The sequence below is a fragment of the Danio rerio genome, chromosome 18 (assembly GCF_049306965.1).
Source record: "Danio rerio strain Tuebingen ecotype United States chromosome 18, GRCz12tu, whole genome shotgun sequence".
NCBI lineage: Eukaryota > Metazoa > Chordata > Actinopteri > Cypriniformes > Danionidae > Danio > Danio rerio.
In genome coordinates this window covers 10,231,105-10,247,298 of record NC_133193.1, presented here as the reverse complement: position 1 = coordinate 10,247,298, position 16,194 = coordinate 10,231,105, and the positions used below count along the sequence as shown (strand labels likewise).

General features: G+C 38.0%; 2 protein-coding genes across 3 annotated transcripts in view; one reads left to right on the top strand and one right to left on the bottom strand.

Annotated features, from left to right (window-relative positions):
- The window catches only part of elapor2a (endosome-lysosome associated apoptosis and autophagy regulator family member 2a), a 106,394-nt gene that overhangs the window by 3,737 nt on the left and 86,463 nt on the right, over nt 1-16,194 (bottom strand). The window contains exon 23 of the mRNA XM_073929290.1: nt 16,062-16,184. The gene's annotated coding sequence lies outside the window, so the exon portion shown is untranslated. The remainder of the gene's footprint in view (nt 1-16,061; nt 16,185-16,194) is intronic.
- Nucleotides 1-16,194, top strand: part of grm3 (glutamate receptor, metabotropic 3) — a 75,319-nt gene that overhangs the window by 26,693 nt on the left and 32,432 nt on the right. Inside the window, exons 2-3 of one of the 2 annotated variants that reach the window (XM_005159017.6) lie at nt 3,962-4,569; nt 13,510-14,383. In XM_005159017.6, the coding sequence (XP_005159074.1) occupies nt 4,120-4,569; nt 13,510-14,383 (1,324 nt within the window). In that variant the 5' untranslated portion in view covers nt 3,962-4,119. 2 annotated transcript variants of the gene reach the window in all.

The following is a 16,194-nucleotide window of genomic DNA, read 5'->3' as shown; positions in this document are numbered from 1 at the left end:
CCAGTTGTAGGAGCAACAAATAATAACTTGATTCATAGTTAATCATTTGGAAAAGTGGCAGAAATGTATATTAACATGTAAATGTATAATAAATGTATAATAACTGCATCCCAATCATCACAAATACTGCAGATGATCTATTGGAACCTGCATGGACTAACGATTTTCACAGAAATCAGTTTGGTGAAGTCTGATGAAGGAAAAATCATGATTTGGGGTTACATTCAGTATGGAGGCGTGCAAGATATCTGCATTGTTGATGGAAAGATAAACAGCTTGAGGTATCAAGACATCTGTGCTGCCCTTTACATTAAAAACCACAAGTGAGGGCAAATTCCTTAGCAGGATAGCACTCCTCATACTTCGCATGCCTCCACATCAAAGTTCCTGAAAGCAAAGACGGTCAAGGTGCTCCAGGATTGGCCAGCCCAGTCACCATACAATAACATTATTGAGCATGTTTGGGGTAAGATGGAGGAGGTGTTGAAGATGAATCCAAAGAATATTGATGAACTCTGGGAGTCCTGCAAGAACGCTTTCTTTGCCATTCCAGATGACTTTATTAATAAGTTACTTGAGTCATTGCAGAGATGTATGGATGCAGTCCTCCAAGCTCATGGGATACACAATATTTATTATTTTCCCAATGCACCATGACTTTATATTCTATACTGTACATTATTTCTGTTAAGTGACAAGACTTTTTTAGGACCTTACTGTCCGAATTAATTAAAAATTAAAGCATGATCATATTTTATTTTGGTAAAATAAATGTAATCTAGAGGCCTTTGCCTTTCATATAAGCCACTTCTGATACCAAATGATCAACTAGAAGTCAGGTTATTATTGATTATTGAATGTTGATCCTAAAACTTGGAAAGGTTGGATAAACAAGACTTTTCTCAGGTAGTGTATTTCGAAAGATCATGCACCCTTTGGTGTAAATTCTCCATTAGTTAAGCTAGAAAGCAAGTTACTGGCTAAAAGCAAGAAAGCATATGCAGAACATCAAAACACTCGACTGCTCTGGTTGGATTTTATTAACTTTGACTTTTTTATCAGTTTGTGGTCTCATTTTATGTGTAACACTGACATCATCTTTCTTTTTACTACAAAGACATCATTTTTGCATGTAAATAACATAGTAAATGTAAAAAACAGGTCTCCAGCATAAATGGTAACATAAACAAAGAATCAATAATTCAACACTATTATGTCAATGGACTAAACATATTTGATGAGATGATGTTCTGAGGATTCTTAGCTTTCAAAATAAGCCGTGATGTACAGCAAAGAATATGTTTTAACTTTTTATTAAGTATGTTCTCCATATCTAAGCATGTTCTGTACAACTTACACAAATTTAGCAAATACATTCTTTATAAGCTTCCCATTGAAAAACAGCAAGCTACAATAGCTGCTTGAGGGGTGTAGCTTTAGACCGATGTATAGTTTGTCAAGATCACTGGTGTTCTTTTGATGTGATCTGTTCGTAAACATTGAAATGTTAAAAAACACCACCCCAGTGTGTCCATGTCCTGATGCTGGTTAATTAAATAGGCTTAAACTAGGCTGATTAGCAGCTCATGTAAATTTAAATTCAGCAATTTAGCATAAAAATTGTTAAATGGTCTTGAACCAAAACTATGACATCTGCCATATTGATGCAGTTTAAAGGATTGATCCAAACTGAAATGTAAATCTAGTTTGAGACCACAAATTCAAAATTCTGGCTTCTTGTTTAATTTTAGTTCACAAACGTCTGTGAAATTGGGTAAACCCCAAAATGTTTTACTATTATGAATATCTGCTCCAAAGAAAAGCCTGTGTATAGTAATTCAAAATATGCTAATGATTTTATCCAATTGCCAGCTCATTGTGATACATTAAGGTTAAAAAGGAAGACTGATGGAAAAAAATATAACAATTTCAGCAGACACAAAGTTTTTTTTTTCTTTTCATTTCTTGTCAGCTCAACTGTTGCATCTTCTGTCTGAGCTTCTGTGCTGACTAATTTATGTTCCTCATGTGTTTTCCATCCTTGAAAATCTGTTTTGACAAATGCATTTGTAAGAGTACGGAAGGCGCGGAGGAGTTGGCGTTGGGTGAATTTGTTGCTATTTGTTTTTGTGTGTGTGTGACTCTTGTATAACTGGCAGGTTGGTTTTGCAGACAATCTTCTATCAGTTCTAAACAAAACACTGTGATTATAGAGAATGAAATGACCCTGCAAATTGTGCAAAACACAGGAGAGCTCTGAAATGTGTAATGATGAAGTCTGAGTCTCTTCACTCGACTTTCACAAGTCTGTTTAATTCAGCAGAGGGAGAAGCTGTCTCAGTAATGCCGCCGGACAGAGATTTTCTATGCAGGTAACTGAAGTGTTCAGGTGTTACTCCAAACGCCTGGAAGAGAAAAGGCATTTCTGACCCAGAAGTTCCCTAAGGATTTCCTTTGGCTCTTTATAGGGGCTGTTTTGGATTTCTGAGCAAAATAAAGCCTGTGATAACCACTGTGCTAAAGAAGATACCAGGACATTTTGTTCGATGGAAAGTGCACACAGTGCACTCAAACAACACACTCCTTGACAAGATGGACTACTTTTTTTGTATATTTTGGGAACACTTTATTTTTTATTATATTTTTATTACATACAACTGACTATAAGTACTTCAATACCAATTATACTGTAATATAAGAGTAGAGTATTGACCTTGTTCTTCACATACAAGCAGGTGCATGCATTGGAATCTTTTTGGCTCGAGACTTCCGGTCTTATTCACATCGATTGACTTTTAGACATTAAAAATGGCTAACTGTCTTTATATCTTAATGTGAATATCATTATCATTAACTCGTTATTAACACTCATGAACTTCTGTGTTTAAACGTAATGGTCATCAAGTACATTAAAAACCAATAGAAGTGTTCTGTCTACATCAAAATAAACTGTTTAAATAAAGGATTTCATCAGTAGTTAAGAATGAGTTAATAATAATGTGTTCCTTCAAGTCATGACATAAGGGTACATTAACAGCTCATGAGTTCATGTTAGTTACATTTAGCTTAAATGAAAGAGTTAATTAATACATTAATTGACAAACATGAACTGACAATTAAGCTAGCCATTATTCACACATGAATTAATGTGACTCATATTGTAGTGAAAGTTAGTCTTTGATTAGTACATGCCTTAACTCAGGGGCTCGCAACCCTTTTCACTGCGGGGCCCACTTTCTCCAATATGTCTAAAATAAAATTCTCTAAAATAAAATGTGTAAAAATTGCTCATTTAAACCTTTATTTATTAACAAATTATACATTCTATTATATTATTATAACAAAAATATTAAACATTTGTTGTGCCTTCAATTATTTTCTATTATCAGCATTTTATAAAAAATATAATTTATTTAAATGTAATTATATATAAAACTAAAAATATAATATATATAATTTTATTTATTTTTATTTATTTTTTAAATATACACATAGTTTGTGAATGAACAGACATGCAGACAGATGCCTTCATAAGGCTGTTTTTGCACTGAGTTGGAAGTAATCAATCAGAGAACAGGAAAAAAGTAAATTACTTCGATAATTTTAACATATCAAATATTATGTCGCAATCCAAAAATTATAGTATAATATTGAGAGTTAATTTTAATCTCACGGCCCACCTGCAGGATTGCTGAGGCCAGCTAGTGGGCTGTGGCCGAACGATTGAGAATTCCTGCCTTAACTCATTAAGGTCTTAATGAAGTAATGTTTAGTTGTCATATTAGTACCAATTCATACTTCAACCCTGAAAACTGTACTGACACAGCTTCAATGTACTAGAACTTCTGTGTTAAGCTGCCTTACACAATCTGCATTGTAAAAGCGCTATAGAAATAAAGATGAATTGAATTGAATTAAATCAGCATCTTACGTTGCCTCTTTCTCTCCTGTTTGTCTGCAGTTGAACAGCTGAACCCACTGCTGTGGATCTCCATGAGTAACCCGACAGAGCTCCCTGCTGCCCCTTCATGCCTCTCTCGGTTCCTTGACACCTACCCTCTTTCACCCTCGTTCTCCCCGCCCAACCGTAACACGTCCTCAGTCTTCTGTCCTTAAACGATGTGGTCAGCTGTCCGTGCTCTGCTCCTGCTGTCTGCCGGACTCCTGCAGTCCAGAGGAGACTCTCCCCGCAAGGAAATCAAGATCGACGGAGACCTGGTTCTGGGAGGCCTGTTCCCCATTCACGAGAAGGGCATGGGCATGGACGAGTGCGGCCGGATCAATGAAGACCGAGGCATCCAGAGGCTTGAGGCAATGCTCTTCGCTATCGATCAGATCAATCAGGACGTGGCGCTGCTGCCGGGTGTGGTTTTGGGAGTCCATATTTTGGACACGTGCTCGAGGGACACCTATGCTCTCGAACAGGCATTGGAGTTCGTCAGGGCGTCCCTTACGAAAGTGGATGATACGGAGTTCATCTGTCCCGACGGGTCTTACGCTCTTCAGGAGGACAGTCCACTGGCTATAGCAGGAGTCATTGGTGGATCTTTTAGCAGTGTCTCTATACAGGTTAGAAACTGTCGGTTTGATCTTAAATCTAGATAAAGCTTACACAATTTAGCAATATTCATTCATTTATTTTCCTTCGGCTTAGTCCCTTTATTCATCAGGGGTCGCCACACTGGAATGAACCGCAAACTTATCCAGCATAGGTTTTACACAGCAGATTGACCTTCCAGCTGCAACCCAGTACTGGGAAACATCCATACACACTCATTAACACTAATACACTACAGCCAATTAAGTTTATTCAATTCTATATCACATGTGTTTAGACTGTGGGAGAAAACTGGAGCACCCTAAGGAAACCTACGCCAACACGTGAAGAACATGCAAACTCCACACAGAAATGGCAACTGGTCCAGCAGGGACTCGAACCAGCAACCTTCTTGCTGTGGGGCGACAGAGCTAACCACTTAGCCACAGCGTCACCCCGAATTTAATCTAATTTTAAAACATCTGAAATGCTAAGTATATAAATAAATGACCAACCGACTAAACAAACAAACAAAGGAAAGAAATTAGTTATTAATTTTAGCCATTTATTTATTTATTTATTTATTTATTTATTTCTGTTTGATGTTTTTTTATTATTATTATTATTAATTGTTAACAAAACATACAGGCTGAAAAACCTATATAATGAAACATATCAATTAAAAAAAAAGAAAAAAAAACCCACGCTCCTCCCCTGCGGTCTCTTGAAACTGGGCTTTACAATGAATAGAAGTTAAGATAAAAACAAAAACAGAATACAGTATCAAATATCAATTATACAAACCAAGGCAATCATTCTGAATCCTGATCATTTCTTTTTGCAATAAACAAGGAGATTTTGTCAGCAGCTAAAGTCCAGATCTGTAATGTACTCATTTGTACCAAGTTCACTCACGCTGTGGATAACTCCAACATTATAATGTCTTGAAGTTGTACCAACCACTTGTACATGTCCAAATTATGTGGAGGCAGCCAATGTTGGGCTAGTTTGCCATTTGTTTTATAAAGTCTCAACATTTAAATTTGGGTCTCAAACTCAAGATTACTGGAGACTATTAAGCAGGTGAGTAGGAGGTGGTTGGAGCTAAATTATGAAGAGGCGTGGCACTCCAGGAATTGAGTTTGAGACCACTGATTTCAGGTATATAGTTGTGTAATTTATGTAATAAATCCAATTTTCCAAATATCTAAATAAATGAATACATACATACATGCATAAGTAAACAAAGTAAACATGGTAAAGTAATTTAACACAGAAATTATTAGTCAATTTTTGTTGTTGTGCAGAAAATTAACCAGTTACTATAATCATTTTAGTAATAGTTACTAATCAATTATAATTAATTGTGGAAAAATAAAGTTTTTGCAACTTAAAATTCACAGTTAAAATATTATTTAATGTATTATGATCTATCTGTCTATCTATCTATCTATCTATCTATCTATCTATCTATCTATCTATCTATCTATCTATCTATCTATCTATCTATCTATCTATCTATCTATCTATCTATCTATCTATCTATCTATCTATCTATCTATCTGTCTGTCTGTCTGTCTGTCTGTCTGTCTATCTATCTATCTATCTATCTATCTATCTATCTAAATAAAAACAAGCATTAAAAAATATTTTTAAAAATATATAGTAAATAACTATCTTTGGGGTCGCCTACAAAACTATACTGCTATTTGAACATTTATACAGATTATAAACCTTAAAATAAAAACTTCATGAAATAAATTATGGACCAATACAAGAATGTAATGTAAATATAGATAAATAAACAAACAAATAGAAAACAAAACAACTCAATTGGTTTAAACAAATTTAGATTTTACATATTTCAAATGATTGCATGCAATACAGTCGAAATCAGACATTCAAGAGCCGAGTTTAATTAGCCCTATTTAATGAACTACACATGAACGAAGCAGAAAACCCCCTCTTTGTAGTGTAACCTCCCTTGAGATCCTCGAGTACACATTTTCAGCACAGTCACCTAAATAAACCTCTTTTATTAGTGTACAGTTTGGATGAATTCATTATTTCTCACTGAATTATTTGCCGGTTCGTCTTTGTGAATCACAAATTTGTTCTTCACCCTCCAGAAATCTACTTGGCAAAACAACAACACAGCTCTTTTTTCCCTAACAAACTATGAAAAGCCCAATTCATTATTTAAGGCAAGACACTGCAGGTGAATATGAACCAATATATATCACCATACTTCCCCAGCTGATACATTACATTAAGAAACAATACAAGTGTTCTAAAATGTTATGCTTTAATATGAAAATGAGCCTTTATTTAATTCAATATGTGCTAATTTGCATCTATTTTTAGCACAGCAATCTGAACATTGGAAGAAGCCAGCTTCCTTTTTTTCAGAAATATTAAGAGTCAAAGGTTTTTTCTGAAGGGATTTTGAGTATTTATTTTTATTCATTCATTCGTTTTCCTTTCAGAGGTCGCCACAGCAGAATGAACTGCCAACTATTCCGGCATATGTTTTTTGTAGCGAATGCCATCCAGCAGCAACCCAGTACAGGGAAACATCCATACACACGTTCACAAACACACTCATACACTATGGCAAATTCAACTCTACTATAGCACATGTCTTTGGACTGTGGGGAAAACCGGAGCACCTGGAGTAAACCCACACGACCTGCTAGAGAACATGCAAACTCCACACTGAAATGACAACTGGCCCAGCCGGGACTCGAATCAGCAACCTTCGTTCTGTAAGGCGACAGTGCTAACTACTGAGCCACCATGCCACCTGTATCTCTTTTTATCACTCTGTAAATTCTCGCACAATGTTTGAATCACTGGGTGCACATTGCCCTCCAGAATGATTCGCTAGTCCTTTGCAGTGACGTGCTCATCTAGCACAAGTATTAGACTTAGGGAATACCAATATATTGCAGACCAAACCATCACTGATCCACCTCCATGCTTCACTCTGAGCATGCAACAGTATGGGTGGTACACTTCTTTGGGGCTTCTCCACACCATAACTCTCCTGGATGTGGGGAAGACAGTGTAGATGGACTCATCAGAAAACAATACGTTTCACATTGTCCATAGCCCAAGATTTTCATTGCTGGCACTATTGAAACCGACGTTTGGCATTGGCACAAGTAACCAAAGGTTTGGCTATAGCAGCCTGGCCATGTATATTGACACTGTGGAACTCTGCTAATTAAACCTTCAACCTTCATCACGTTTGTGATGTGATTTCGCAGGTCAGAGTTCAACAAAGTTAAAATGCAGTGACAAAATTGTCACATAATCTTGCATTTCTAGTCTGCTGCATCTATATGAATGGAAGTCTATAGAGCGAAAAGTGCAGTGTGGAAGCTGCTTTAGTTGTGGAGTTTGCAATTAGTGAAGATTGGCTACCAGGCTTGTCAAATTTAGCCATGAAACCTCCAACACTAAATTGGTTGTTTCAGTTTTGCAGCATTGCCTAACCCCTATATATTCAGGAAAATTATGTATACATATCCCTCTTTAAAAACCTTCAGAAGATATAAAAAAAACTTTGTGTGGTGCAAGTGTTGCTGAAGTGAATATTTTAAGAAAAAAATAATTTTACAAAAAGTGTATTGATCAAGGCAGCATAGTGGTGCAGTGGGTAGCGCTCTCGCCTCAAAGCAAGAAGGTCGCAGGTTCGAGCCTCGGCTGGGTTAGTTGGCATTTCTCAGTGGAGTTTGCATGTTCTTCCTGTATTCGCATGGGTTCCCTCTGGGTGCTCTGGTTTCCCTGACAAGTCCAAAGACATGCGATAAAGGTGAATTGGGTAGGCTAAATTTTCTGTAGTGTATGAGTATGAATAACAGTGTATGGGTGTTTCCCAGTGATAGGTTGCAGCTGGAAGGGTATTTGCTGTGTAAAACATGTGCTGGATAAGTTGGCGGTTTATTCCGCTGTGGCAACCCTAGATTAATAAAGGGACTAAGCTAAAAAAGAAAATGAATGAATGTATTAAGTGTGACAAATTAAACATTTAATGTCTGTGTGAACTGGAAGTTGCTGAGTCTTTTATTCCAGTATGTTGATGCCCTTCTAACTGAAATGAAATATGAGTAGGGGGCGGAGCTTTTTTTGCAAGCCTTTCCCTCGTTGCAAATTAACAATATGACAGGCTTAGTTAAAAATATTGTGTGAAAACATGCGGAAGCAAAACATCCGACTTTGAATAGTACCAAATAAACATTTTTTTCCAGTGAATTAACTTTGAAGGATTAATTGTTCATCTAAAGCAGGGGTGCCCAAACTTTTATCTAAAGCAAACTTGATTGAGGACTGTTGGCCAAATAAATACCAAACCGTATATATTACATTTGCCATGGGTAATTTTATAATTTATTTGGTAATATTTCAAAATAATTAGAAAACATTGCTTTAATCATATTGACTAATGCAGTATCATTTTTATTCATTCATACATTTTCTTTTCAGCTTAGTCCCTTTATTTATCTGAGGTCTCCACAACGGAATGAACCAATACCATTTTTAACATTTTATAGTGATCTTATTCCGTCACGGTGGCTGGTTCGAGCCTCGGCTGAGTCAGTTGGCATTTCAGTGTGGAGTTTGCATGTTCTCCCCACGTTGTTACTCCAGTTTCCACTACAAGTCCAAAGAGATGTGTCACAGGTGAATTGGGTAGGCTAAATTGTCCAAAGTGTATGTGTGTGAATGGGAGTTTATGGGTGTTTCCCAGTGATCGGGTACGCCTGAAAGGGTATCCGCTGCTTAAAATATATGTTGGATAAGTTGGCAGTTTATTCCGCTGTGGCGACCCCAGATCAATAAAGGGACTAAGCCGAAAAGAAAATGAATGAATGAACTGATTAAAGTAAAACATAAACAGTCCCATTTATAACACAAGTTCGATGCTGAATACACTAATCGAGCTTGCTTCGATTTGCTTGCAGAGGTCTTGTGCAGTTTGCTGACAGTATTTATATTTAAAGTCTGATTTACACTATTTAATTGAATTTCAGTGACTGTTTTTGTAGCTCAGAAATAAAACCAGGGGTTATACGTTAAATTCAAAATGGCGATCACTTTTAAAGGCTTTTGCCCCAACCACCTCCCCATCTTTCCGGATGGGATGGTGGGCCAAATTAAAGGTTACCATTTGCCAACTTTGTCAATTGACCCCTACTTTGTGCATCTCTGATCTAGAAAACCAAATAAACATTGCAAATTTTTTATTTACACTGACTTTAAAAGTGTATTTCAGAGGTTTCCTTTGCATCAGACTGAACTAGAATTGTTTATGAAAAGCCAAAAATCTTAAAAAATGGCAGATGCATGAAAAAATGGCGTTGCCTGCATTGTCTCGTCCTAAACACCTGCCTACATATAAAACTGCGCCACCCCCATTTCCATTCTTCGCCCCTGTAAATCCAGTTTTCTTTTTGCATTCCTCTTGTACGTGCAAGGATTAGCACTGCGGCTATGCTATTGTGTGTTGCGCGTTGTTGCTTTCTAGTAGCACTGGTGACAGAGCCATGGAAATTTGCATAATTTTGCATAACCCTCTATCCATTTGTGGCTCAGTTAAAGCTGACTTCCTCTATCAGTTCCAAAGTCCGTAATCTGTCTAACCCTCCTTCCCTCTCCATCTTTTTCTTGTTCCCCATCAGTCTTTTCCCCCCGTGGTCTCCCTGCAGTTTTATTTAGTGATATTGCCTGTTTCTGCCAAAGAGCTTGGAGAATTGTGACCTCGCTGTGGTCTCTCGTTAGATAACCATTGTTATCCATCGCTCTGCTTTCATCGCCAGCGACTGGCCATTGTTTTTCTGTCACGACACCGGCTGTTGTTTGACAATCCCGCCTCTCTCCCTCTGGCAGAGTCACTCCTGAGAGCCAGTGTACACTTCTGTCCCTCATTCCTGCAGATTCTTTTAAGTTGCATCATATCTCTGCGTTCACAGGGATGCAGGTTTACTCTCCATTGAATGGGGGGAAAACTGTATAAATATTTTTTTTTCTAAAGAAACAAAAAGTTCAGGTATTTTTGTTGCACTCTGAGATATTTAGATACACTTCAACCCATTTCTTGACTCATTTTACTTTTAAAATTTGTTGAATTTTCCACATGAAGTGTCAACAGGGTAGAGAAAAGTCCCATAATGCAATTCATAACTTTAAAATCCTAAAATATGGATACTGTTAATTAAGTTATATTTTTTACAGTGTACAAAGGTCTGATAAACATTTTAACATTATCACTTGTTCTATCTATCAAGTTACAAATGAAAATTAAAAATCATAATGAAGACAGACATAATGCAAACTTGGCAAAACACTACCTAAATAGTTAGTTCTGTATTTGTTAACATTAGCCAATAGCACCCAACAGGCACAGGACGTCAACATGACATCATTGCATTTTGTTTGAAAATGAAAATCGGGTTGACGTAAGAACCCAATGTCAGGCCGACATCAATGTACAGTGTCAGACAGATGTTGTATTTTAGTTACTTTCCAACGCAACCTAAAAACAACAAAATTTATTCATTCATTTTCTTTTCGGCTTCTTCCCTATATTAATCAGCAGTCACCAAAACTAAACTAAAACTAAAAATATCAACGTCGAATGATGTTACAGCTTGACGTTGTGTGGACGTTACCAATATGATGTCTATCAGACTTTGGATTTTGGTTGTCATACCTGATAAATAAATGTCAGTATTTGACATTAATATGACGTTGTTTTAAGATGTTAGCTCGACGTTGGTTTTTGGTCACTTTCCAAAGCAACCTAAAATCAACCAAATATCAACATATGATGTTACAGCTTGACATAGTGCAGACGTTACCAATATGACGTTTATCAGACGTTGAATTTTGGTCGTCGTATACCTGACAAATAAATGTCAGTATCTGATGTCAAGATGTTGGTTTAAGATGTTGGCTCGACGTTGGATTTTGGTCACTTTCTAACACAACCTAAAATCAACCAAATATCAACGTCTAATGATGTTACGGCTTGGCCATGTATGGATGTTAACAATATGATGTTTATCAGACGTTGAATTTTGGTTGCCATACCTGACAAATAAATCAACACAACCTAAAATCACCCAAATCAACGTCTAATGATGTTACAGCTGGGCGATGCAGTGGCACAGTACGTAGTGTTGTCACCTCACAGCAAGAAGGTTGCTGGTTTGAGCCTCGGCTGGGTCAGTTGGCATTTCTGTGTGGAGTTTGCATGTTCTCCCTGTGTTCGCGAGGGTTTCCTCCGGGTGCTCCGGTTTCACCCACAGTACAAAGACATGTGGTATAGGTCAATTGAGTAGACTAAATTGTCCGTAATGTATAAGTGTGATTGAGTGTGTACGGATGTTTTCCAGAGATGGGATTGCAGTTGGCAGTTCATTCCGCTGTGGTGACCCCTGATGAGGGATTTAGCCAAAAAGAAAATGAATGAATGAATGATGTTACAGCTTCACATTGTGCAGACGTTACCACTATAACATTGATCAGACATTGGATTTTGGTTGCCATACCTGACAAATAAATGTCAGTATTTGACATCAATATGTGATATGATATGTTGGTTTAAGACGTTGGTAGGACGTTGAATTTTGATCACTTTTCAACACAACCTAAAATCATCCAAATCAAAGTCATTTGACGGCAAAATAACATTGTCCTTAGATACTGGTGACCTAAATCTAACCTAATATTAGCATCTTATGATGTCGAATGTCTGCTGAGCACAATGTCCTCAGTGACATTTTTTATTTTACATTATTAAAGCAATTTATTCATGAATAGCACACTGATGAACCAGAGTCAAACTTTACAATAGTATGTTATATAATACACACAACATGTAAGCCTTGAAGGAATAGTTCCCCCAAAAGTAACCTCATAATTTACTCTCCCTCATGTGGTTTTAAACCCTTATGGTGTTTCTTTCTTCTGGTAAACACAAAAGAATATATATTGAAGAATGCTGGTTGCTGGCACACATCAACTTCCATATTAGAAATTAAATAACTATGAGTGTTAATGTGTGCCAACAACCAGCAGTATTCAAATTATCTTTGTTTGTGTTCGATAAAAGAGAAGAAACTCAAAATAGGTTTTGAGCAAGGGTGAGTACAGAATTAAAATTTTTGGGTGAACCATCCCTTTAATGTAAATGAGTTGTGTGACATTTACACTGACCCCACAAATACACAAATGTGGATGTTTACCCTAGGATTTTACCATGTGAAACATAAACAAAATGATTACCCTGTATCAATTGTTAAATTTGGCTAAATTGTGTGAAACATGAAGCAGCATTCCTGGTTATCCAGTATTCGGTTTACCTGTGATTTACAATGACCTGATTTAATTTAGTGTAGAAGTCTAAAAACACAGGACGTTCCTAATAGGCTTTTTCCAACTACACATTTTGTTGAATCAATAAAAAGAAGCATGCAAGCAAAAGTTAGATCATCAATTTAGATGTCATGTTGACTTTAAGCTCTTCTTACACCTGAACATCAATATAGCAGCAGGACAATAAGCACTATTGAGAATTCATTACACAAAATAATGATTGCACAATAAAGAAGCTGCAAGCTGTCTTAGCTTTGACGTAAAGACTTGAATCATTGTACGCACCAGTGTCAGTGTTATGCAGGAATGGAGATGTTTTCCTGTGCATTCCTGCGCACTTAGCGTGGGATGTGTGATATGGAGGAGCCAAGCTGCATCTCACCAAAGAGAAACGTTTTCACGCTGCTCAGCCCTGCTGAGACTGCATGCGTCCTCTTAATTGGGCTAATGTGGCTTGATCCAATCAAATGACTAAAAAAAGAATATTTTATGTATCATAGACTCTGGATGATTATTTAATAGGGTGCTGACTTATTGATTAAAACAGAGTTTGTAATGCATCGCTCTATATGTTTGTGTTTTTCTCTCAGGTTGCAAACCTGCTGCGGTTGTTTCAGATCCCTCAGATCAGCTATGCTAGTACCAGTGCCAAACTCAGCGACAAATCCCGCTATGACTACTTTGCACGAACCGTCCCTCCAGATTTCTACCAGGCCAAGGCCATGGCGGAGATCTTACGGGCCTTCAACTGGACCTACGTTTCCACCGTGGCCTCAGAGGGAGACTATGGAGAAACAGGAATCGAAGCCTTCGAGCAACAAGCGCGTTTGAGAAACATCTGCATCGCTACTTCGGAAAAAGTAGGACGATCTAGCGCAAAGCGTTCTTCATATGAGGCCGTGGTCCGCCAGCTCCTCCAGAAGCCCACAGCTCGCGTCGCTGTTCTTTTTCTACGTAGCGACGACGCAAGAGAACTAATCGCCGCTGCCGCCCGCCTCAACGCATCTTTCCTCTGGGTGGCCAGCGACGGATGGGGGGCGCAAGAGAGCATCGTCAAAGGGAACGAATTCACAGCAGATGGTGCAATCACGCTGGAGCTAGCGGCTCATCCCATACCAGATTTCAACCGTTACTTCCAGACCCTCACGCCCCAAATTAACCATCGCAACCCCTGGTTCAAAGACTTCTGGGAGCAAAAGTTTCAGTGTTCATTGGGTGGGACGTCAGCAACAGGGGCAGGAACCCCAAAGCCACCTTGTGACCAGGAACTGGTTATCGACAAGTCCAATTTTGAGCCAGAATCAAAGATTATGTTTGTGGTAAATGCAGTGTATGCCATGGCGCATGCTTTGCATCGCATGCAACGGACTTTGTGTGCCAACACTACACGTTTGTGTGATGCCATGCGCAGTCTTGATGGCAGGAAACTCTACCGGGACTTTCTGCTGCACGTCAACTTTAGAGGTAACCTGCTCTGTTTTGTTTTGTCTTTCTCCTCGCGGTTTTTCTTAGACTAGTACTGTATGAGTTTACGGCATATCTGTGTCAGTCTGTGGTTGTGAAGCGATGGGTTTACAGGCTCTGTAATTAGAGACTCTGTGTGTCTTGATTGCGACTGGGAGAATGAGGCACCTTCTGTCAGCGCCGCTGAGAACTCGGCATTGACTGACAGCTGAAGGAGAGAAAGCCAGGTAAAAATAAACTATGTTAAAGTGCTCAGCATGCTCAGGTTTGCCGCGGCAAGTAGATGGGATTATGCCACACTTATCTGTGACTCTGCACAAACACATTCAAAGGCAAACTCACAGAGGGAGAGAGCAAATGATAGCTAGAAGTTTTGAGAGAGGAAACGATGCAGAAAACTCCAAACGGGGATGATAGAAAAGGCAGCATAATTATAACGAATGCTTTAAGAATAATGTGGAGATGCAAAATAAACCTCGTAAGGGTAATCAAAACCCTCACTTGAAACAGAGAGGTCTTATTTGATACTGGAGGGGCTTATTTTGCAAAAATGACCAACAGACTGTGCATAATTTAGTTGATTACACGAGTACTCATAAAATAAATAAAAAATGCACATTAAATATTGATTTGAGTTGAAATTTTATAATGTAAGAAGAGGCTCCAGAATTATGTAAGTAAATGTCATGATGCATAGTAAAGGACTACTAAGGCTACTAAGTTAGTATCAGGTGGTGATAGAATATATTAGCAATATCACACGAGAAGCAGTGTGATATGGCTGCATATACAAAAATACCCCACTGCTACGAGAGTAATACTGCATTTATACAAAAGTTTAAGGGCATGATCGTGTATATACAAATGAAAATCAAACACGGAGAGTCTCAAAAACCTTTTTTGTAAGAGGAACTACTTTCTTCCACCTCTTATTCACATCTGCAGCTGACGGTCAGAACAGTAGAAACTGTTGCCAGTACACAAACATCACTTTAGAGCTAGAATTTGAATGATTTTCTAGCATAATGTCTAAAAAACAGGTGACTTTGCTCACATTTAAGATTATACGGCTGAAAGGCATGATCAGTCTAGACTCTAGAGATTAGGTTAGGCTGCCCAGTATTTCTCTGTTGCAATCGGGAGATCACATTAATTAACCCCGAAAAAACCAAACTACCAGATTACTGTGGTATAATACAGCACTACAAAAAAAAGAGATCGACTCAGAATGCCATTTACCAGTTCTATAATCATTTGGTCAGCTGTTTGAAATACGAAAACAAAACGCTGAGTTTTTCTCCTCTAAGCACTTATGCAGTCTCTGTCGCCATCTTGCGGCGGTCAAAAACATGCTCTCCAAAATTATAAATATTTTAAAATAGGCACCATACTTATAATTAACTGCAGTTTCAATCGAATTAACTACATTTCCGCCTAAAAAAGGCATTAAAAATACATTACGTTGTCCAACAGTTACAATATTTGTCAAACTGTAATGTTAGTGAGTTTATTGTCGTGTGGGCGGAGTAATACACAAGAGTGAAGAAGCTGTTGGAGAGCTGTTTTGTAGGAAGCTGAGGAGTGCAGAATTTCGCACGGCTATCAGCCAATCAGATTCGATAACCAGACAGAACCGTTGTATATTAATAGTGATAATAATAATAAATCGTTCACTCACTCATTCATTTGCATCCGCTTTTCCGACCGCGTCGTGGTGGCAGCAATCTTAGAAGAGAACCCCAGACTTCCCTCTTCCGGGGGAATCCGGAGGCGTTCCCAGGCCAGTCGAGATACATAGTCCCTTTAATAAA